Source organism: Cyprinodon variegatus, unplaced genomic scaffold (genome assembly GCF_000732505.1).
Source record: "Cyprinodon variegatus isolate N-32 unplaced genomic scaffold, C_variegatus-1.0 Scaffold234, whole genome shotgun sequence".
NCBI lineage: Eukaryota > Metazoa > Chordata > Actinopteri > Cyprinodontiformes > Cyprinodontidae > Cyprinodon > Cyprinodon variegatus.
In genome coordinates this window covers 980,894-1,004,494 of record NW_015150687.1, presented here as the reverse complement: position 1 = coordinate 1,004,494, position 23,601 = coordinate 980,894, and the positions used below count along the sequence as shown (strand labels likewise).

Here is a 23,601-nt window from a genome sequence, read left to right as displayed (position 1 = left end):
GAGGGATGCATGGTTAGGTTTAGGGCTAAGGTGTCAATCGGTTAGGGTTAGAGTGAGGGATGCATGGTTAGGTTTAGGGTTAGTTTTGGGGTTAGGGCATAGAAAGGATTGTAAATGACTCAAAGTCAATGGAAGTCAATGGGAGTCAACACATGGTCCTCACTACGATGCCAGAACCAGTATGTTTGTGTGTGTGTTTGTGTCTTGGGGTGTGAGTATAGACTTAGACAGATTTATTTTATCATTTTGTATACAGAACTGTAAACAAAAAGAAATTTCGTGTAGAACAGCTCTCTTGACAATTTCATTTTTTAAAGTGCAGCCTTGATAAGATAAGCAGCAGTTGTTGTTGAGCTGCTGCTACTGCCTCCAGCTCCTGAAGCACTCACTTCTTCTGGCTCAGGGTAGGAAGAGGACGATGATGATGATGCTGTGAGGGTGGTAGTCCCCTGGGTTGGTGCCATCGGCAGATTTAGCATCGACGGCCGATGCTGGAGAAGGTGTGGAAGCCGGAGGGGTCCGGGAGGAGCCAGCTGGGGATGTTTCAGCATTTGGCAGGGAAGCATCCAGAGTGCTCTCCTCATTTTCACCGGCAGAGGACTGTGCTTCCCGTCTAGATGCCGGAGATTGCCTGGAAACAGTCTCAGAGGAGTTTCCATCCATGCAGAGCTATTTGTTTCTATCGGCACAGTGAATCTATGTGTGGGAATTTGTCAGGACCAACCCTGTGACTTGTCTTGCAAAAGTCTTTCTTGAAGCATTGCTCCTCTCAGACATGTCAAAACAGTTTAATGTTAAGATAAGTTCATCAGGAGAAGGACCCGCCATCCCCCTGTTACCACAGCTGTTACCCTGTTACCCACCCCCCTGATTTATTGGTGAAATCTGCATTGTTTTTAAACTCACTTTCCTTGTTTATGAAAAGTAGGCCCAGCTAATCTGCTGAGGTCCTTACAGTATCTCTACCATAACTGTGAGAAATTTGTCCAGCTCCAGCTCAATGTGTGATTCAATCTGCGTTAAATCAGGATCTAATGTGACCATAATAAAAAAATGACACTACTTTTAAATCAAAATCATAGAATATCCCTGTGTGGGATTTTACTTTCCCAAAAAGTGAAAGTATCCAAATTACCTCTCTGTTTACCCTACAGTCTCTTAGCTCATTCCAATAATCTCCATAAAGGCAGAGCTGTTGTGATAAATCATAGTGGACATTAAATAAACCTCAAATCCAAGCCAAAGATCTTTCTTTGTGAATTTTGTATGTTCTCACTGTGCACGAACTGCTTGTATTCTGATTTTCTCCCACACCCTAAAAACATATGTTAATTGGTGTCTCTATATACCCTCAGGGGTCTCTGTTGATGGCCATGATGGCCAGTCCGGGGCGTACTCTTTACCTACAATTTTACGAAAGGGAAGAGCCACTGGTAGAAGAATGCACCTTTTGATAATCTTCAGTAATACCCTGAATTTATTTATCTTTGTTATACATTATTTATCTTCATATACATTTCTGTTTAAACCCTAATTAGCAAGCACCTACTACAAATATAGAATAGAATTCAACTTTATAATCATTACGCTGTCACAAGTCCATAGCAATGAAATAAACTCTCTTCATTAACCTATCCCCTTGGGGAGCAGTGGGCTGCCATTGTTTGGCGCCCGGGGAGCAGTGTGGGGTAGGGGTCTTGCTCAGGGACCCAGAGTGGCAGACTGTGGGAGTGTGGCTTGAACTCAGAACCTCTGGGATCCCAGCACAATGCCCTAACCACTAGGCCACCACTCCCATATGTTCATAAATATTCACATTCAATTATTAATACATTGCATATTTTATTTTTTTTATTACTCCAAGCAATGTTATTTTTCCATCTTTAAGGTGTGTAAATATATATACTACCCGAAAAGCTGAGGAATCAGGGTTGATCGACTGTTAAATGGCACTCTGGCGCCCCCCAGTGGGTATATAAAAATATATGACTACTACACTGAAGTAACTTCCATGTAATCTACGGTAAATACAGTAGTTGCATTCTAGGTTGATCAGATTTTATACCAAAAAAAAAGTTTAGTTGGTCAATTTAAAAGTAAAACTTACATTATAAGAATTCGTTACAGACTTAAAGGCAGAATTAAATTCCTATCTGGAACAAACTGTAGAAGTGCTGAAAGCCTGAGTTCTTTTAACCAAAGTTAAACCCCCATTTGTTTAGAGCTGCCTTTGACTGCTGAAGTTAAACTGTTAATTGAGGTATTATTATTTTAAGGGTGTGATCCAACTGTTTTATTTTCTTCTCTACCTGCTGTTATCATGTTTTTTTTTTTTTCCTTTTTAACTTGCTTTTATTCTGTTTTTTTGTGGTAAATTTTTTTTATTTGTTTAACAAATGTTTTTGTTTTGATTCTGCTTTTATTTTTATTTTATTTTATTATCTAATTCATGTAAAGCACTTTGAATTGTTCATGGACTGAATTGTGCTATACAAAAAAATTTGCATTCGCTCAAGCAAGAAACTTTGAGACAGTAGTAACAAAGGTTCTGATTTCTGAGCTAATATTCACAGATGTTTTTTGCTTCACAATTCTCACTAGTCAGTGATCATGATTGTGTCATATCCATCCTTTTCTAACATTCTTTGTCCTTCCACTCAAGTTTCTGTTAAAATGCTTGAAGATAGCACTATAAATTGCTAGTTTTTTTCAAAAAGAAATTAAATGGCTTAACCCTGCCTCTTGGGCAATCCATGACCGTCTGACAGATGTCAAAGAAAAGAAAAACAAAACAACTTGCATAATAAATAGAATACACTTAGGCTCTAAAAACTGATTATGCATTGAGCTAAGTCAAAACGCATGAAAAGAATTTGTATAAGTAAGCTTTTTTTTTTATTATTTATTTGAGTTGTTAAATGATAGCCAACTTGGAAAACAGTAGTTAAAGCTTATAATTTACACCAAAAGTATATAGAAGACATACATAAAAACAGAATAAATAAACAAGTGTGCTATAAAAAGATTGAGAGATTAAGTAATATGGTTATTTTGGTTGATTTATTGTTCTTTTCTCCTAGTTTTTTTAGCTGTATTCCGAATATGTTTTATACGGAAGAGGATTAGGGCCACTGAGGAAAAAAGAAAAAGTTAACTGATTTTTAAATTTTATTTCAGTTTAATATTGGGAAAAAAGTCAGAATTCTGACTTGAATCTCAAATTCTGACTTTTTTCTCAGACTTCTGATTCTAAGATTAAAGTCAGAATTCTGATTTTTTTTTCTCAGATTTCTGACTTTAATCTTAGGATTCTGAATTTTTTCTCATATTTCTGACTGTAATCTCAGAATTCTTATTTTTTCACAGAATTCTGATTCTTGGATTAAAGTCAGAATTCTGATTTTTTTTTTTTCCGTTAAACTGAAATACAATTTAAAAATCAGTTAACTTTTTTCAGTGGCCTTAATCGTCTTCCGTAGTTTTAAGAACTACTAATTTCAAGTTATATTTATTTCAAAGTTATAAAGGAGGGTGTGTGTTTGAAAAATCATTTTATGTAATGAGTAACCCTTCAGTGTTTGATTTGTTACCAATGCAAGAGCCTGACAAGCCCCGCCCATTTTTGGACGTAACTTTTGTTTGGGCCGTGACGGAGCTTGTACACGTAGCCTAGTAGAATGTGTTCACTGAAGATGGCGGCGGCCCTGTGTGAGACTTGCAGTCCTGCATATTTGTAAGAATCTGTTTTGATTAATTTATGTTTTTGACATCATTTTTAGATTAACCACACAACAAAGTTAGCCAAGTGGTATTATCAAAGTTTTAAAGTGTTGTCATGAAGAGGAGTCTCACTGATAACCTATAGTTAGCACAGGCTAGTTAGCTGGCGGTGCTAACTAAGCGGCGGTGCTAAGGCTAGCTGACCAGGCAGTGAACCTGTTAAATTGCCCTCGGAGATCGCTCAGGGACACGTAACTTAGCCGTGTGTTTTCCTGTCAAGAAAGACTTCCTGTTAAGTCAACATCCCGTCCATCTCCCTAATAGGTTTTGTATGATTTTAGCTCATTTGCAATAGTATTTTCTATGTGTTCCGTTGAGGATATGTAGCTTCCATGCTAGCTGTTGAGCCAAAGCACCCTTTCTGGACCCTTCGATCAAGACGGCTTACATTTTTAACGGTCATTTAATGTCTGGTCTGAATAAGGAGAGCTAGCCTCGGTTATGTAACAGCTGATTCTAGATATTGGTGACAAGTTGCAGATTTATCGCTAACTTTTGGGCTGTTTGTAACTTTGAATCTCGACATAGCTATCGTTAGCATACCGGGTTGTTAGTGGAAAAAAAAGTAATCTGATCGCTTAAAAGATCTTGGGTCACTCTCCTGGCTGACTGAGCTTCTTTACCATCCGTGTGAGCTGTGACTGTTATTGATCCGCTTCCCTAGCATTGCAATTTCATCCAAATCGCATGAGCTACCCATCTGACAGCTGCACAAAAACACAAGTCAAATCTCTTAAGATAATGCATTCTTGCACTGTATTTGATTTGACCGTAAGATAATATAGATTTTGTAATATAAGGGTATTTTTTTGTGATATCGTGATAACTAGTTAGTTCTTTTTACCTTAAAAAAGCCCCAAGAGGTTAAGCAATTGTTTTTATTTTGCATATCTGGTGACTCGGAAGAGGTGATTTAAAGTTTATGGTTTCATTTAAAGATAATAATGGCATATGGCCCTCTGAAATGAATGCTGATTTATTTAAATGAATCAATCATTGTTTCGATTTTTATCTTTATTTTATAATTTATAACACAAAGAAAGTGTTCCTTTGTGTTTTGCTAATCTGATGCCAGTTTTTAATTATAAAATCGACCCTCCCAAAGGAAGCTTCCTCATGCACTTATTTCAGATGACTGAGACCTTAATTTTATTATTTATTAAAATCTTTCTAAAGTTTTTCTCCCTCGTTTTATATTTTGGGCCTCTCAAACTGCTATGTTCTTATAACCCTAGAGATTGCATTGTTGACTTTGATTTACTTACGCTAAAGTATTTTTTCTTCAGTTCACTCATCAAAGCTTAATTTGTGAAATTGTGTTTAAGGAAATTAATATGTGGCTGACCAGCTGTGTTTTCAATCATCATTATATGCATGTTTGTGCTTTAATAAGCAACACCAATTCCAAAATACGTACTCTAGAGGTCTATAAGTGATAACATAATATTTACTTGCCATTGTAAGATGGAAGCATCTTTTTCATATTTGTTTTAAAATTTAAGGAAACTGAAAAGCATAATTAAATATAACTTTTCCCTTTTAAATATCAATTGCATTTTACAAATATGTGAAAAGGGAAATACCGACTGGACATATAAATAGTTAAAGCACTTTCTGATGCAGAAGCTGCCACGTTGTATTTTCTACACAAATAAAGGTGTGGTGATGTCCCATAAATGGAACCTGTGCAGCTTTCATTAACCACTCCCACCTTCTTTTTCTCCTTTCAGCTACGCCTGACTTTGGTTTCTTCAGTAACATCTCTCAAAGTGATCTGGTCCTTGGACTTGCTCTGCAGACATGCAGCCAGCTCCTCGGGGTGGCGTGCCTGGCGTCTCTGCCCCTAGTAGGTCAGGCAGGATAAGGCCTCAAAAGCAGGCAACGTCAGCGACAGCTACCAGGCCTCCTCCTGCTCAGCCCATTACAGACCCTTTTGCTTTTGGCAGAGCTCAACCCCCCATGGCGGCAGGAGGTCATCCTACAATACCTAACAGCAACCCTCCACAAATGCAAACTCAACCTAACGTCATGTACTCTCAGCTTGGCTCTGGACTCCCTCCACAACCGCAAATGCTGGAAAACGTTGGAGCTGCAGGAGCTGGTCCACCCCCACCCTCTCTACCAGGGGTGACTCTCTTCACCCCTCAGAGTGCAGCATCTCCTGGTGGTTTCCCATCGCCAAGTCCCACAGGCTATTCGTCGGCTAACAGCGAACAGGATTATTTCAATTCAAGAGATCCAACATCATCTATGCCTACAGATGCATCCCATACGGTACCAGCACCTAGTAACACACTTTTTAACCAGGACTTTCAGGCCCAACATCTTGGTCATTCTTTACCTTTTCAACCTCTCCCTCTAACATCTTCGTCTTCTCAGTGGGTTCCTGATCACTCTAGCCGCCCTCCCTCAGTTCAGAACTATTTCCAACCTACTACTGATCCACCAGCACGACCCTCTAATATACCACCACAGACCCAGATGTACCCCACCCACAGCCAATCACCCCACCACAATGCCCCTACCCCTTTAGCTCATCCCGCAAATCCCCAGAGTCAAGCCCCTCCTATTCCACTTCAGAACCCTGGACCAGCTGCCAGCTCTCTGTTGCCTGACCCAAATGGACCTCCGCAGCATAATTTAAATTTTCAAACCCAGAGTTATTTCAGTCAGAGTTCTGCGCCCCATGATATATGGTTCAACCAACCTGCACAGGACTCAGGCTACCACCAAATGGGTACTGGCTCAAGCCATCCTCCGCCCCCTACAGACTTCTCTGGATCCCCTCATGTTTCCAACACTGGGTACAGGCCTGCCAGCCAACCCGTGCCGAGTTCTGCCCCTTCCTCTGATGCATACGCTCAGGACTCGGGTACAATCTCAATGTTTTTCAAAGGCAGTGATGTGGAAAATGAAGAAACGCTTGCTGATGAAAGAAATAAGGCGTTAAACGGTGTTGCCACATCATTTCAGCCTAACAGTAACCCACCGGCCCAGAGCAGTCATCCAGATCTCTCTGTGGATTACCAAGGAGTTTCTGTTCTGGATCATTCATGCCTTCCATACATGAATGAAAGCAGTCATCCTTCACAGGGACACAACCAGAAGCCTCCAGAGAGTGACTTTGACCATGTTGAGAATTTGGAGTGTGTTCCAAACCAGGAAGTTCTGCCCAATGAATCCAGCAGCAGTGCTACTGCTGCACCTAACACAGTAGAACAGTTTGAAACAGGACCCAATCTGGAAACTCCAGATTCTATTCCAAGACCAATGAGATCCGCGAGTGTGTCATCCAACTACAGCAATTTAAGCCATGGAAGTGGAACTGGCCCTCGTCGGCACCAGGGAGTCGAAGGAACTTTTATTCAGCAGGAAAGCCCGCGTCTCGTCGATAATCCCAGCGCTCCTCCTGCTGCTGCCGCTGCTGGAGGCTACTTCGAACAGATTGATACATCTCCAGGTGGTGAGGTGGGCATCCACCAGGGTTCGGTAGAGCATATGTGGCACCCAACACCCAGCCCCCCGAAACCAACGGGTATTTTCCAAGCAAGTGCAAATAGCTCATTTGAACCTGTTCGCTCGCACGGAGTTGGAGTACGTCCTGTGGAAGTTGACCGAGCTAAAATGGTCGCTGAAGGAGGTGCTGATTGTACATCTGGTAACTTGGAACAGCCACCAGACAATATGGAAAACATTTTTGGGTCAGGACAAGCTGCAGCCTCTGCTCCTGCAGATGGGTTACCTAATCAAACACACCCAGTGGTGCATTCTTATTCTCGACCTTCCTCTCGTGCTTTTGGGGCCACACGGCCCTGTGAGAGTCCGGCCACTACTCTGTGGGCTCAGAACGATCCTGCAAGCTTGGGTGCTAACATCCTCCTTGCTCCTGCAGCACCGACGGTGTTGGCCCCTTTAAGAGAACCCAGTGCTGATGTTATCCAACCACCAGAAGATAGTCCACTGGACCTGCAGCCCTCTCAGAGAGTTCACACAGCCAGTCAGCAGCACTCAGAGAACCTAGAAAACCCACCAAAGGTGAGTGATGCAGAGCCAGCTGACTCTCAAAGCAGCCTAGGTTATGCATCTCTGCTTGTCTCCGGCTCACCCCACCAACCTGTTTTAATTGCCCCGCCTGTATCCAATTACAGTGTAATTCCTCCCAGTATTCCTACCCAATCGTCAGCTCAGCCTAATCATGGAGATGTGACTCCTGCCGAAAGATCTCTCACCCAGGGGCTGGGTGCTAATGCCTCCCAATCTTCAGCCCCACCTAAACAAAATCCTCTCCTTCCTTCTGGGTCCGGGCCTTTCTGTTCCTCTGCTCCCAGTCAGGCCCCACTCAATCTGACTCGTAATAAATCAGCCGGAGCAACATCAGAAATCCCAACTCCACCACTCTCTCAACAAGTCCATCCTCCTCTTTCACGGGGCCAATCATTGGGGGCGGAAAGCCATTGTAGTGTTAATTCACAACCTACTTCTCTTGCGACTACTTCTGTCTCTAATCATAATTCAACATTAAACTACGAACTGCTTGATTTTTCTATGCACCAATCATACGCCCAAAGCCATGCATATGGCCAGCCGTCTTCTCTGCATGAAGCATCACAGTCTAGTAATGGGTTTTACCTGCAGGTCACCAAAGATGCTCAACAAGGGGTACGAGATGTAGGGAATGCATCTGTCCAGACAACAGTTCCTTCATCCAGCTCACAGGCATCAACAGCACCCACTCAAGCTGCTGCTAACACTCAGCAGATGCAAAATGAACCTCCGAAAACATCTGATTCTCAGGTTGCAATGCAGGGACAGAGGGATGCCCCTCCTGTTCCTGTTAGTGGAACCCAACCTTCTCATGGTCAATATTCAACTTTGGTACAAGATCCTGCTGCAGGAAACACTCCTGCTCCTCCTCCTGCTGCTTCTGCAGCATATCCACCAGTTCCACAGGGACCACTACCTCCAGGGGTTTCTCAGCCAGCTCCAGCTGAGGCACCACGACCTCCTTCCTCTGCAGGCAGCCATCAAGGCTATGTGCATCCACCTCCTCCTGTAGCAGGACAGGCTTATAGTGGCTACTATGGAAATTATGGCGAGTACCCAGACAGCAGAGGACAGTATCCTCCTGGCCATTATCCACCTCCAGCTGGAGATCCTAGAGTGCAGCCATATTATCAAGTAAGTGTTGCAGCCATTTTCTTCCTACACTAAGAAGCTCTACTATAGCCTCTGACCAACTAACATGTTTGCGCATTTGTAGCCATGTGGAGCTCCTTAATTTATCAGCTGTTTTCTGCTTTCTGCTCAGGATACTACCTACCGGGGAAGAGCCGATCCTTGGTATGGCAGATACGACCCACAGAACCCAGGTTACCGTGATCCAAACTACCAATACAGAGAGCCACAATCTGACCGACCCAGTTCTAGGGCCAGTCAGTACTCCGACAGGCCCTCATCCAGGTTAGTAAAACGGCTAGTCTTATTGCAAAGATTATATATTTACACTGTCCTTCGCCACAACGATCTATAATCCTTTGAGAAAAGTTTTATTTTTAATGTTTGTTTTTTTTGGAAACTTGGTCCTAAGTATTGTATCAACATTCAGCTATTCCTAAAGGCCTGTTTTTTTTTTTTTTTGTATTCCAATTTGATATTTGAGTTGCATACAAATGCAGCATGGCAGTCAACTGTTATGAAGGTAATGTCCGGAGAGTACTGATAATTGTATTATAGTTAGGGATGCACTGAGATGAACATTCTTGGCTAAAAACGACAAATTAGCAAACAAAGGCGAAACACAGAAAGAAGTTATCCTGTTAAATAATGAAATCACAGCATTTTGGCTACAATATCTACTAAAAAAACAGACACAGAAGTACCAAAATATTTATTTACTGTTGATGTTTTTTGTTACGCCCTTTACCTTAGCAGAATAACCGGGGAACTTTTTCTGTTTTCAAACACCTCCGCCACATACGGAGTGGGCATGTTTAGTGTCTGCTTCCTTTTCAGTGTCGCATTCTTCTCATATTCAGAATGGTGATAGAGTTATTTGGATTTCTATTGCATTTTCTGAGAGTGCTGTGAGACCAACATGTAGCGTATAAACACCCCTTCATTCAAAATCAATCTGCTGCGCGCTGAACTCCCATCAAATCTGCTGCACTACCTGGGCTCTCTTGCTTTACAGCATGCGTTTGACAACGTTTCTGCATTTTGGCTGTGCTGTTTGTCGCATCAGCACAAGTTTCGGCCACTTTGTTTCTGTAAATGTCTATTGGCCAAAAACAACCCGAAGGTATATAAATATATATATAATTATTACTCTATACCTATACCTTCTGTCTTTTTTTTTTATGTCTCTTGGCCAATTAAGCCCACTGTTTTTTCTTTCAATCCTGTTGTTGGACGCAATGTTGCTCTGGTCCACGTCCAGCCACAGTAAGGCGATACACGCTGGTGCAGCAATAGAAGGTTTTATTGGATACAAAGACAAACAAAAAAACGCTCTTAGTTTTCACAGCTCAGCCGACTGGGAATCCCTCCTAACCTGCTCTCTTCACCCCTGCTGTAAAAGTAGCTCTCTGTCTGCAGGTGGTAATCCATGTGTTCACCTGCCTGCAAGTGTTTAGGGTGAGTCGATGACAATCTGAATGGCGCAGGGTTCATGTTTTCACAGCGCTTTCCTTATGTATATTTACAACTTTCAACATATCCAGCTTTTGTGCTGAAATACAGTTGACGGAGCCCTTTATTGGAATTTAAAATTATTTTTGAAAAATAGTTGAACAAATGGTTCTTAATTTAGATGAATATAATTTATGAAATAAATAGAAGAAGAAAGTATGAAGATTTCCCCTTTATATTCAGTTAGATCATTTTTAATCTTTAGTCTCTGTGATCAGCAATTTACCTTTGGCTTTTCTAAATAAGTACTTCTGAGAGGTTCTGCTCATTATTGGGAAATCAAAGTGCAATATTAATGCTTCCAGTAAACTCTGTGACCTTTTGGAGTTTGGGCACAGTTTGAGTCAGAAATGGGCATCTGTTAGAAATAGTCTGAATGTTGGGCCATATGCACAAATACGTTTTAATGCACATTGGGTTTAATCTGTATATGTTGTAGAAGGTTGGGTTTGTGTGAAATGTTACCTTGTGTTTTTTCTCATTAGGCAAGGCTATCCTGAAGATTACCAACGGGCAAACCGAAGCACCTACAGTGAATATTATGCAGATTACCCCAAACACTATGATTATAGAGGTATATGCTAAACTATTTGCTAATACAATATTGATTTTATATTTATCAAAGAAATTAAACCAATTTAATTTACTTTCTACCTTTATTTTAAGGGTACAGATACGGACAGTATGACCAACGATACGCGGGATACTACGATCAATCCTATTGGTCTTATTACAATGAATCCTACAAAAATGGCTATTATAACCAGCAGTATCCTGCCAGGTATGCTTCATTAAAAAAAGCTTTGTAGATGTTAATCATGTCTAAAGCAGCATCGCTGTGGGTGCTGCTATGAGGTGTCCTCTCTATTGACGCCTTTTGTTTTAATAAGTGCCGTTGGCTCGTTCACAGGAAAGATGGCTATGATGACCAGTGGCAGTACTACCCTGGGTATGATCCCAGCTTTGATGAGGACAACATGCGAGGAAGAGAGGCTTATGGGGATGACTTTGACCGGCGCAGCGTGCACAGTGAGCAGTCGGCACACAGCGTGCACAGTTCTACTAGTCATCACAGCAGACGAAGCAGCTTCAGCTCACGGTCACAGCAGGTAAGATCTTTAACTGTTTAAATGTAAAAAAAAATATATATATATATGTTTTTACTATTCATTGTCTAACTTCAGTTTTGTTCTCAACTTTGCAGAGCCAGGTGTACAGGAGCCAGCCTGACTTGTCTACAGTTTATGATGCAACCCAATCCACTCTGCCTGTTGACTACTCTCATGCGCACTACCCAAATCAAGCGGATGCCTCTCAGAACTACAGCCAGTACATGTATCCCTCAGAATACACTGCAGACAGTACCTGGATTGCCCCAGAGCAACGTAAGAGCACACACCCTCAGCTTTGCTGCAAATTTCTTTTCTAAGGACTATTTTAAGCACTAGTAGAAATGTTTCTTTATCTTAGCTTACTTGGGTACTGATACTATAAGTATTATTTCCCTTCCAGCTCCTCCTCGTCCTGCAACTCCAGAGAAGTATACCATGCCCCACCGTTGTGCTCGCTTTGGACCTGGTGGTCATCTGATCCAAGTCCTGCCTAATCTCCCCTCAGCCGGGCAGCCAGCTCTGGTGGAGATCCACAACATGGAGGTACATTAAAATTGAAATACCTAATCCTTTCTGCAAAAATCTGTTAAGTGGTAGTATTTGTTTACTAAGGTTTTTAAGCAGTAAGACTTTTAATATATTATTTTTCATTATATTCAGAGGCAACTTTGGGTTTCAGTAGTGTTTCAGAAAGCACGTTATGTTTCTAGAACATTTATGGTTTTCTTGTGTTCCTCTACTGTTAGACCATGCTGCAGGACACCTCTGATCAGGCTGAACTGCGTGGGTTCCCTGGACCTCTGATTAAGTAAGTCTAGAGTTTGATTTTTCCCCTTCTCTAATAGTTCTTGGTGAAACTAAACTCATTAAAATAAAACTAAATTAAAAAGCTCCCATTGATGAGAATCTGAGACAATAGCCCCTGTCAGAGTTCGGACCGAGCTTGGATCAGTTAACCATGCGAGCTTGGTTCCTTATGACCATTTACACATCACTCTAGCACCGTTCCTCGCCTCCTAGTGACAATCTACGGTAATACTGCTCTCCAGAGGTAAACAAGCAAATCACAATGGTAGCATCCGTAACATTAAGGAAGTTTGGTTATAATTGTGATTTTTTTTTTGTGGTTTGCTGAGAGTCGGGCGAAGAAGGCAGCCTTTGGGGAATTTACTTTACAGTTGGCTTTTGGGAAGTGGGTACGATAAACGATAGTCTGATCAAGGCTTACAGATGTAGGAAAAAATGACAGATGTTGAGGTTCATCACACTGCTAAGCAGAATCATTACTGGAAATCATGTGGCACCGTAGGGAAGCTTGTATTTTTATGAATGTATGAAATTTCATGATTATGGAGGCTGACTGTAAGGAGATGACGTGGTCTGCTCATGCACTCTTTGTTATCTAAAAACTGTGCCTGAACTGAGCTACGGCAAGCCCTACTGATGAACTAGTACAGGTTTAACGTGGTTCAGTTGTGGTTCGGCACGGTCCGGTGCCATTTACACTCAATAGTTCTCTGGATTACCGTGCTCAGACTGATCTCTGCACGTGTAAATGGGGCTTATGTATAACTATAACAATCTTTATGAAAAAAAAACCCAGACCATTTGTTGTACAAATGGAAAAAAAAAAATCTATTTGTTTCTTTCTTTGTTACTGAAATGCATTACATCCTAACATCTTGTGCTCTGCCATCAGGGAGGAGACCCACAAGGTTGATGTGATCAAATTCTCCCAGAACAAAGCAATGGAATGTTCTCGTGACAACAACCTCCTGGACAGAGACTCTGCTCGCCTGCTCTGGGACTTCATCATGTTGCTTTGTAGACAGAATGGAGTGAGTCAGCGTGCAATTATAAAACTATCAAAAATACTCAGCATTTGATTAGAATTTGGACTTTAATATCGTTTTGCATCTTCTCAGACTGTGGTCGGCACAGACATCGCTGACCTTTTGCTGAAGGAACATCGCTCCGTCTGGCTGCCTGGCAAGAGTCCCAATGAAGCCAACTTGATCGATTTTAACAACGAACCTCTTGCGCGAGCTGAAGAGGAGCCCGGAGCTGGGCCGTTGTCCCTCCTGTCCGACACTTTCATGATCGTCCCGGAGAACATTGGCAAGGAAACAGAACGCTTCAGGGAGCTGCTTCTGTTTGGACGCAAAAAGGTATGAAACAAAATGATCAGCTGTATGGCATGTAATTGTTTATAATTAAATGGATCTCACACATTTTTTTATTGTCTATCCGTACAGGATGCCCTGGAAGCAGCCATGAAGGGAGGCCTTTGGGGTCACGCTCTGCTGTTGGCTAGTAAGATGGACAACAGGACACACGCACGTGTCATGACGAGGTGAAGCACCTGTGGTTTTACATTTTTAAATGGAGTTTTTGGTTTTTCCTCTCATTAGTAAAACTGTTTTCTTCTTGATTAGGTTTGCTAATAGTTTGCCAATGAACGACCCTCTTCAGACTATGTACCAACTGATGTCAGGAAGAATGCCTGCTTCAGCAACTGTACGTCCTCAATCCATCACTTTTTTTTTTTATTGCTATTCTTAAGAATAGTTGATATATATTTTTTTTCTGTATACAGTGCTGTGGAGAGGAGAGGTGGGGTGACTGGCGCCCTCATCTGGCCATGGTGCTCTCAAACCTCACACACAATATGGACCTGGACACCCGTACTATCACCACTATGGGAGACACTCTTGGTAGGGTTATTTTTTAAAGCTACCATCAAGTAGAAGTAATTTAAAGTTAATTTGAAGCAGGTAGCCTCTTAACATTTTTTTTCTTTTCCTGCTTGGTCCAGCTTCTAAGGGTCTAACTGATGCTGCTCATTTCTGCTACCTGATGGCCCAAGTTGGCCTGGGAGTTTACACCAAGAAAAGCACCAAGTTGGTCTTGATTGGCTCCAACCACAGGTTAGCCCAAAATGCACACAGTCTTCCAGAGATCTTTTTTTTTTATTTTTTCCCCGGATAATAAGCTGTAACTATCTGTCTGTTCTTCAGTTTGCCCTTTAATCAATTTGCCACCAATGAAGCCATCCAAAGAACTGAGGCCTATGAGTATGCTCAGTCTCTGGGCTCCCAGCATTGTTCACTGCCCAACTTCCAGGTGAGAGTTTTAACTTTATTTGGTCATTCTAGCATTTAGTATTTAGTTTCACACCTTTTGTTGTAGTTCTAATGTTATATCCAACTATATTATAAGGACTATGCTCTTTCTGTCTTCCTGCAGGTGTTTAAATTGATCTATGCATGCCGACTGGCTGAGGCAGGCCTGTGTGCCCAAGCTTTTCATTACTGTGAAGTGATCTCAAAGACGGTCCTTATGCATCCCTCTTACTACTCCCCTGTGTTCATCAGCCAGATTATACAGGTGTGTAGTCGATTCTTGTTTACTTTTACAATCTTTGTCGTATTTTATTCTGATACATGACATTTTTGATATTCTTGCTTTAAGATGTCAGAAAAGCTGCGGTTCTTTGATCCACAACTTAAGGAAAGACCTGAGCAGGAGCTGTTCATTGAGCCTGAGTGGCTGATCCACCTCAAACAGCTGGATGGACAGATCAAGGTGAGGAAAGGAAGAGATTCTCCTTCACCTTTGATTACTTTGTTGATCTTAGCCAGTAATGGTGGACATTCTAGACATTCAGTTGACTAATATTAAATCATACATTTAATTGAAAATTGTTAAAGTGTTACTTTTGTTTACATTTATTCAAACATATGCTGTAAGTTTCATTTAGGCAAAATGTTTGATGTTTTCTTCTCTCTTGTGAAGACCGGAGTGATTACATATAATGTGGACAGAAGTACTCCAGCACAGTTTGACTGCAGCAGTGAAAGTTCAGACTTGGATCACCAGAGTCCCCCTGAACCTTACAACATGCCACTGGAAGTGGATGGTCAAGCCCCTGAAAACCCACTCATGAGCTCATTAGTGCCTGGGCCTCCTCCACAGGGAGTGCAGTTGATGCCTCCAGGTGTGTGTGAATGTGTTTAAACTTTTGCTCTCTGCTGTATGAATCCCTCTGATTTTTGACATATGATTGAATCTTTTTCACTCCCTTTAGCTCCTGCTTCTATTCTCCAAGACGGGATGGCTCCGCCTCAGCTCTCATCCTCCAGTGACGTTCCCCAGTTCTACCCTGTACCCCCTAATGGGCCGCCAGGCCAAATCCCCATGCCTGGATTTCATCCACAGGATCCTGGCCTTGCCCACCCTCCCTTCCAGCCTCAACATGAGCAACCAAATGCTTATCCTGGAGCTCACCAGCAACATGGTCCTCCTCCACAAGAGGGCCAAATGTCCCCTCACATGCCTACATCACAGGTGCCACATTCACCTGTCCAAATGACCCACCCACCTTTTCAGATGCCCCAGCACATGCCCCCCTCTCCTGGACACATGGCCCCCATGGAGCAGCCACCCCTGTCCCACCCAGAGATGCATCCGTCACATATAATGTCGTCCTCCCCACCCCGGAGCTCCTTCACTCCTCAGATGGACTTATATGACCACATGGCAAATATGGTCAGTATGGAACAGCCTGTATTTCTATCAGCCTAGCACATCTTATTTTACTTACATATTATTTTAACTCAGACCCCATTTCAAAATGTTGCCAATCTGGAACACCAGTATTGGCAAACTGGGGTTCACACAGGAAGTGCATAACCTTTTCTGTTTGGTGCCACAGGGCTCGAGAAGATCAAGGACAACTTCACAGTCTTCAATGCATTTGGTATGTTGATGTAACCTGGCAACATTTTTAAAGCATACATATCGCACCAAGGCTTTTAAGAAGAACATTAAATCAAGACAAATATTACTGACTTAAATTTAGGGAGTTTAAGTCAGTAATAAGCATCTGATACTGAGATTGACATCCAAATCCAGTCTGATAAAAAAAAAAAAAAAAAATGTAATCAGCCTACATTAAAAATCGGATAGAAACATTGTAACCCTTTAATCATTTATATATATGGGTCAGTGGTTCTCATATATGTTGTTGAGTATCGTTCTGACTAATAAAAATTTGTCACAGATTTCAGAAATAGTCTCTGGAAGACTGGGCATGAAAAAGTGTATAGCTTGAAATGTCTTTAGGCTTTAACGTTAGCTTAACTCTTTACGAGCAATGTGAGGCATGCGTGAAAAAACAAAAAAAGATGAATGAGAAGTGTATTTAGTTTTAAGTTGTGATATTTAATTCCTTAAACGTTGGTACGGTAGTCTATAATTGCTAAGGTATACCAGGTACACCTTTTGGTTGAGATAATAAAAGTGAATTTGTTTGTCATCAGCCATCAGGACGCAGCTCTCGCAGAGCCTCTGAGTCATCAACTCACTCCGGAAGAGAGCGGAGCAACTCTGCTGTGAAACAGGCCTCTCCACCGCCGCCCTCTATCCCCGAACAGCCGCGTAAAGAAGAGCCCAAGAAAGCCAAGAAAGATTCTCCAGAAAAGGTTCACTTCTTTCACATATAGCATTTTCAAAGCTGCAGACAAAAGCCATACTCTGTTTAATGTGGCTGTTTCTTTCCTGGCATGCAGAATAAAGGCTGGTCGTTTTGGCCCTTTGGGAAGAGGAAAAATGAGGCTCATTTGCCAGATGACAAAAATCCTTCTGTGAGTTTTATGAACTTCCCTTATTGCCTTCCACCTTACTGATAGATGTTCTAATGTATTATAATTGACCAATGTGTTTATCTGTCAGATTGTTTGGGATGAGAAGAAAAATAGATGGGTTGACTTAAATGAACCTGAAGAAGAGGTCGGTAAATTTAAAATATTTGAATATGCATCTTAAATAAGCCTCTTTCTAATAGGTTTTGTTTTCAATTCTTAGAGTAAGCCCCCTCCTCCACCTCCCACTGGTTTTCCCAAGATGCCTCAAATGCCTGGTCCTGGAGGGCCCCCTGCCCCTCCAGGTACTGGTTCTGCCGTCAATATGTTTTCCAGGAAAGCAGGTAAGAAGCATGTAAGGTTTACATACCCTCATGATCTGCAGTGAGGTTCTGTTAATCATGGATCTTTAAATGATGTGTTTGAACAATACGTTCTATTTTGTTGGAAGGCAGATAGCTTAAAGAACGTCTTCAACAGTATTTAAAAACAAGAATTGGTATTTATTTTCAGTCTAGCTTGGAGCTGGAACTTCTTGGTGGTGTTTGTTGATTCAGCGGTGTGTACTTTAACTAAAGGTTGACCTTTAGTGTAGTTGATTGTTCCTGATGATCTTCAACATTGGTCCTCCTCACAATTTCAAGTTTGATTCAGGTGGACATAATTAGAGGATGTTCATATCTAGTTTCTTCTACAGTTGAGCTGAAATGTTAGTTTTACCCCAAATATAATAGCCCAAAGTTATTAAACATTAAAAGATAGCATACCTATAGCTTATTTATTACTATTGACCTCTTATACAAACTTAAATATTCCATTCATGGCTAAAATATCCAATTTGGCCACAGGTGGAACATTCGACTGCTACTGTAAGCCTTTTCAGTGCAGATATCCTATGGAAATTTGATAATATTGTGGATCCTACATGTGTGTCTTGTCTCCTCAGGCACCAAAAGCAGATATGTGGATGTTCTGAACCCGAGCAGAACATCTAAACCGAGTGGAGCGGCCCCAGCTCCAGTGGACCTATTCGCTCCTTTGGCTCCAATGCCCATGCCTGCTAACCTGTTTGTGCCTAGTTCAGGTGTGTGTTATGATGCAACAATGAGCTAAAGAAGAACTTAGAATAAAAAACCCTGAGATGAGTGAATATCTTTTGCTTTGCTGCTTTACATTTCAGCATTGTAAGATGCTTAATACTTATAACTTCTTTAGAACTAGATACATTCATAGGATATGTAGCATCTGAAAGCTTTTTGTTGCCACTATACAAGGCAACAAGAGGAAGCTTTTCTTTTAAGTTATTTTGTTAAAGTTAGTTTAGTGCTTATGCAGTTTTTGTTTAGTTTTGGAAAACAAAGCAGAATACCATGGGCAAAATTTGATCAAATATTTTCTTTGCATGTGAAGCGCCTAATGACCAACAACCCCTGGAAGGCAGTGAAGGTGGAAATCAAGAGCAGAATTCACCAAGCAGCAGCGCTGCTCCACAGGTCTCTGTGCTTTTTGGTTAATAAATGTTTGCAGAATATTCAGGGCAGGACAGTATAGAATTTGTTTGAAATGATTTTCCAGGTATGGATAAATCTGGAAAAAATCAGAGGGGAGTATGGTGAAAATAATTGTATTTCTAGATTTTATTGTCCAATTGTCAAAATTCTATTAAATTCCCTGTTTGTATTTATTTAAGGCTTATTCTCTTTAAAAATCTTTAGTCTATATTAGATAGTGAACTTTAAAAATAGGCTCACAATTTGGTTCCCTGTAATTATATTCTAGAAAAGTTTGGGGTATTTTTTTCTGTGTTTAATTATATGAATATTTTCATAATTTAGATTTGCAGGTTTTAAGGAAAACCCTTTACCTTTTGCTGGCTGTCACTCAGCATGTTGGATATTGTGACCTTTCATTAAAGCTCTGACTTTACTCATTCCTAATCTTTTATTTTGCTGTTTGACGTCTGTAGGTGTTTAACCCAACACTGTTACCGCCAGCCCCAGAAGGACCTCCTGTTCCAGATGGTTTGCAATCAGGCGAGGTGAGATCCATCTTTCTCTGCTTTGTGGCTTTATTGCATAATGACATAAGGCTTGACTGCAAATGTCATTATGAATAGTTTGCTTCTTTTAAGTTATTGTAAGAGAAGTACTTGATGCATGCATGTCAACCTTAACTCTGTCTCATGCTGAATGCCATTCCACGTTTCTCTGTGATATAATTCCATCCATGTTATTTTGTTCTAGAAAGGCAGTTATTTAATGGACATTTAATTAGTTGCACTCATAACTTGGTTGTTAAAATTGATCTAATCAAATGCATGAACTGATCATTAATATTGGGTGATGGGTTTTTTTGTCTGCTTTCTTCCCTTCCTACTTGTTTTCTTTAGCTGTCACGTTCTAGCTCAATGAGTTCTTTATCACGTGAAGTGAGTCAGCATTTAAACCAGGTACTACTAGTCTGTCTTTAAATAATCCCCTCTCCATATCCTCCTGTCTGTCTTATAGTAGCTCAACATTATTAAAACCCCAGTTCCCTCATTTCCACCCAGTGCTTTGCTGCGCGTCGTTCCCAGAATGTCCCCATGTTGTTTCCACCTGCTGCCTCCAGCAATGACAGTTAGGACTCTGTACAGAGTTAAGAAAACACAACCCTAAAGAAAGGAAATAATTGTAATAGTGGCTGGTTTATGGTTAATTATTACACGGTCAAAAGATTTCTTGGATATAAAGAACGACCCAGTTTTCTCTAATCTAAACTTCTTGCATTTTGTCCCATTGCAATCACATGCTTGTCCAATTTGATTTTATAAGCAGTTCATGTGATAGTCCAGCACAAACTTGCACATAAATGTGTTGAGGAAGGAAAAAGATGCAGGGGTTATTAAATATAAATGAAAATCAGAAAAGTGCTATATCCATTTATCCCAGCTTTGCACATTTAGCTGTTCTTCTGGTGAAAAAGCTCCAGCTCAGTCAGATTGGCTGGAAAGCATCTATGAGCATTTATATCCAAATTTTACAGCAGACTGTTGGATTAAAATTAAAGTCTGGACTATTTTATTGCATGAATATCATCACATTTTCTTCTCGCTAAATATTTTTTTTTCTGTTAGAAGTAGTCATGGGTCAAAAAAAAAATTGACTGACTGAATGAATTAAATCACATTTGTGTCACCGTAGCTTCCGTACAGTAACTTTCACCACCTGGCTGGTCAGTTAAGCTTGGCAGCCATGTCTTAGTGGAGCTATGGAGCTCATGTCCTGTTTGGTCCCCTTAATACTGTAACATGTAATGTGATCACTAAAGAAATAGAAGAATATCTTAAAAAAAAAAAAAAAAAAAAAGAAGCTACCTCACAGTTGTGTTTTGTGTTAGTTTATCACTTATAACCCCACCGAAATACATCAGTGGTGGCAATGTGAAAATGAAAATGCAAGGGTTTGAATACTTGTGACCTTATAGAAAATGCTCAATTATATATCTGTGCTAAAATGTATGATAAAAGGGTGTTACACGATGAATCGTGCTGGAGACTGCATTTGTCCTTTTAGAGTTGTTCTAACCCTGCCGTCCAACTTGCACAGCTACTAAAACAAGTGCTAACAGCACGTGTAATGCTTCATCACTATAGATCCATTCTACATTTCCTGCCTTATTTGGGCATAGCTTTTAGATTTTCTCTCTGTCAACATGAAAGTAATAAACTGTTATCTGCTTCTTCCCGGACAGAGTCATCCTGCCCAGGGTACTGCACCCACCGGAGGTGTCACTTTTTATAACCCTGCTCAGTTTGCACAGGTGAGGCTTTTAAAACGGCACACATGGTCACTTATGACTTATTATCTGTTTGTTCACATTTTCTCTTTTCCGTCTTATTTCATTTTATTCCCCAGACAAGTGCGCCATCAGGAGGTGGACCACGGTCTAGTCGGTTGAGCCAGCGCTATCCAGTTTCGAAGTAAAGGAACATCCAAGAGAGACTAAATAACTGAACTAAATGGACAAAATGTGATTCTACCTTGAAGTAAATGAAGCACACGGACATACTGCTCTCTGTCTTAAAGAACTCCTCCTCTTGCCTTCATTTAAAAGCTTGATCTCATTATGTGGGTTTTCGTCCAAACAGCTTAACCAGTTTTTCATTTTGTTTTTTTACCATCAGCCCAGTAGGTTTCACTGGTGTGTTTGTCACAAACGAGAGTTTCCATGAAGGGCTTATTCCTGAAACCAAAACGGGGGTTAGAAAGTGATTTGCATCATGAATACATTCTTAAACAAACTGTGCTATCATGTTGGCATAAATAGTCTACAATAAATGCCTCGCTAAACTAAAGCTGCCAGATGTAACACTATTAGCAGCATGATCATCCAGTGTCCCATTTTACACTCGTTTTTTTTGTCCGAGCTCCATGTCAGGGTGGTTGTGTGAAGGATAAGAAGCAACTGGCACCTTTTTTTTAAATTTCATACAGGAGATTTCTAAAAGCAGCATCTGTGTTGAAGGTGGCATCTTGTGATCATTTTGCTTGTTTGTCTTGCTGTGTAGACATTTCCTTTAGGTCCATTGAAAGAACCCTGAAGAAACGTATGCAGTGATTGGTCGCTGCTTCTTTCAGGTATTTATTGAACCGCGGTCCCTCCCCAATTAGTTATTAAACTAGGGGGTCTTTTTGTCCAACTTCCTCTCCAAATTCGGAGCTGTCCACTTCAAATTGAGGGACGATTGTTGGAATAGCAAGAGCCGGAATTCAAAATGGATTTTAAATATTGCAGAAAATGAATCTATCCAAATATTTGTATATCAGATCGATTGTATTTATGACCTGTAGACAAAAGGTGAGTGCGTGTGTGTGTGTGTGAGAGAATATTAATTTTTTTTCCAAATAGTCTTTGACCAGATGCATTATTGATTAAAGAAATTACAACAATCGTAATCTATTGGTTTGTATTGGCTGCTTCTGCATAAAAATAAACTGTGAGCTAGCCACACCCTAAATACGTTGTCATTTTAGTTTACAAATGTAAACCCTAAATCTGACAGGTGTCTCAAATGTTACTTGTTCGTTTATTTCGTCAACGTCAGTTTGAGCTTCTAAAAGCTGGAGGCGAGGATGTTTCCCATTGTCCTGGAATTTCAACTGTGAAATCAACGAAAAAATCAATACAAATAATGGAAACAAATGGTAATAAAGTTATTTTTGCGCTCTGTAGCACTTTGATAGAGATGTCTAATGGTGTCATTTACTATATAAAAACTAACTTTGAATCAAGTTTGCCGTCTTTTATTTCTGCAAAAGGAAGGCTAAGGTTACCAATGTGAGCTGTAAAATTGGCCAATGTAATGTAGGAATTTACCAATTTATACAAATTATTTAAAACATGTCAGGCTTTATACCATTTAAAGGGTTAAAATATGTGAATATGTTTTGTTAATCCACCATAAAGCTGTTTTAGCATTATGCTTTGAGTCATTGTCTTGCTGGAAGATGGCCCTCTGACCCATCTCAATATAAAGGCATGTTTTGTCCCTGAATATCCCTATGGAAGAGGATAAGGGCCACTGAGAAAATTTAAAAAGTTAACAAATTTTTACATTTTATTTCAGTTTAATGTGGGAAAAAAGTCAGAATTCCAAGAAAAATGTCTGAATTCTGAAAGTCGGAATTCCGAGAAAGTCGGAATTTTGAGATTAAAGTCGGAATTCTGACTTTTTTCCTATATTAAACTGAAATAAAATTTAAAAATCTGTTACGTTTTTTTTTTTTTTTCAGTGGCCCTAATCCGCTTCCATATATCCCTGTATTTAGCAACATCCACTGTTTTCTTAACTGAGCAGTTTTCAATTCCCTGTTGCTGATAAGCATCCCTAAAACATGGTGCTGCCTCCACAGGTTTCACTGTGGGAATGGTGTTCTGGGGCTGAGTTTGCACCAAACATGTTTTCCTTGGTAGGAGCTCGATTTTAGTCTGAACAAAACTTTTTTTTTTTTTTCCTTCCTCCATACATGAGGGGAGTCACTTACATGCTTTTTGATAAACTCAAGATTCCTATGGGGTGGTAAGGATACTTCTGTCCCTGCTGTGGAACTCTGTGCCATTTGATTATTGTCCCCTTGGTGAGCTTTGAGGGTTGGCCTTCTCTTGACGGGATTGTTGTGGTGCCATCTGCTCTACATATGATCTTAAATTTCATGTTGCTCCAGGATAACTATAAACATTTAGAATTTTCCTATAACTCCACCCCGGATTTGTTTTTATAAGCAACTTTATCAGAGCCATCCTTGGTCTTGATGGTGTGATACATCTGTGGCTTTTCAGAAAAGGTGTTTAATCTGACAGATTGTACAAAAAAAAAAAAAAAAAAGTGGAATTTATTT

The 23,601-nt window shown here is 40.6% G+C and overlaps 1 protein-coding gene across 3 annotated transcripts; it reads left to right on the top strand.

Annotated features, from left to right (window-relative positions):
* Nucleotides 1–3,658: 3,658 nt before the first annotated feature.
* On the top strand, nt 3,659–22,483 carry sec16a (SEC16 homolog A, endoplasmic reticulum export factor). Of its 3 annotated transcripts, XM_015381457.1 has the most exons (31): nt 3,659–3,733; nt 5,511–8,958; nt 9,089–9,240; nt 10,953–11,041; nt 11,134–11,248; nt 11,378–11,576; nt 11,672–11,852; nt 11,980–12,122; nt 12,326–12,387; nt 13,279–13,417; nt 13,505–13,747; nt 13,835–13,932; nt 14,015–14,096; nt 14,176–14,293; nt 14,395–14,506; nt 14,597–14,702; nt 14,826–14,966; nt 15,051–15,164; nt 15,375–15,576; nt 15,667–16,127; nt 16,294–16,338; nt 16,901–17,062; nt 17,150–17,224; nt 17,313–17,369; nt 17,445–17,565; nt 18,168–18,305; nt 18,632–18,714; nt 19,188–19,259; nt 19,611–19,670; nt 20,954–21,022; nt 21,118–22,482. In XM_015381457.1, exons 2-31 carry the CDS (start codon nt 5,581–5,583, stop codon nt 21,184–21,186), a joined length of 7,086 nt encoding a protein of 2,361 aa, XP_015236943.1. In that variant the 5' UTR covers nt 3,659–3,733; nt 5,511–5,580; the 3' UTR covers nt 21,187–22,482. The 3 variants fall into 3 exon arrangements, with proteins under 3 accessions (XP_015236943.1, XP_015236945.1, XP_015236942.1); XM_015381459.1 differs by lacking the exon at nt 19,611–19,670; XM_015381456.1 differs by lacking the exon at nt 3,659–3,733 and having other exon boundaries at nt 5,581–8,958; nt 21,118–22,483.
* Nucleotides 22,484–23,601: the final 1,118 nt, after the last annotated feature.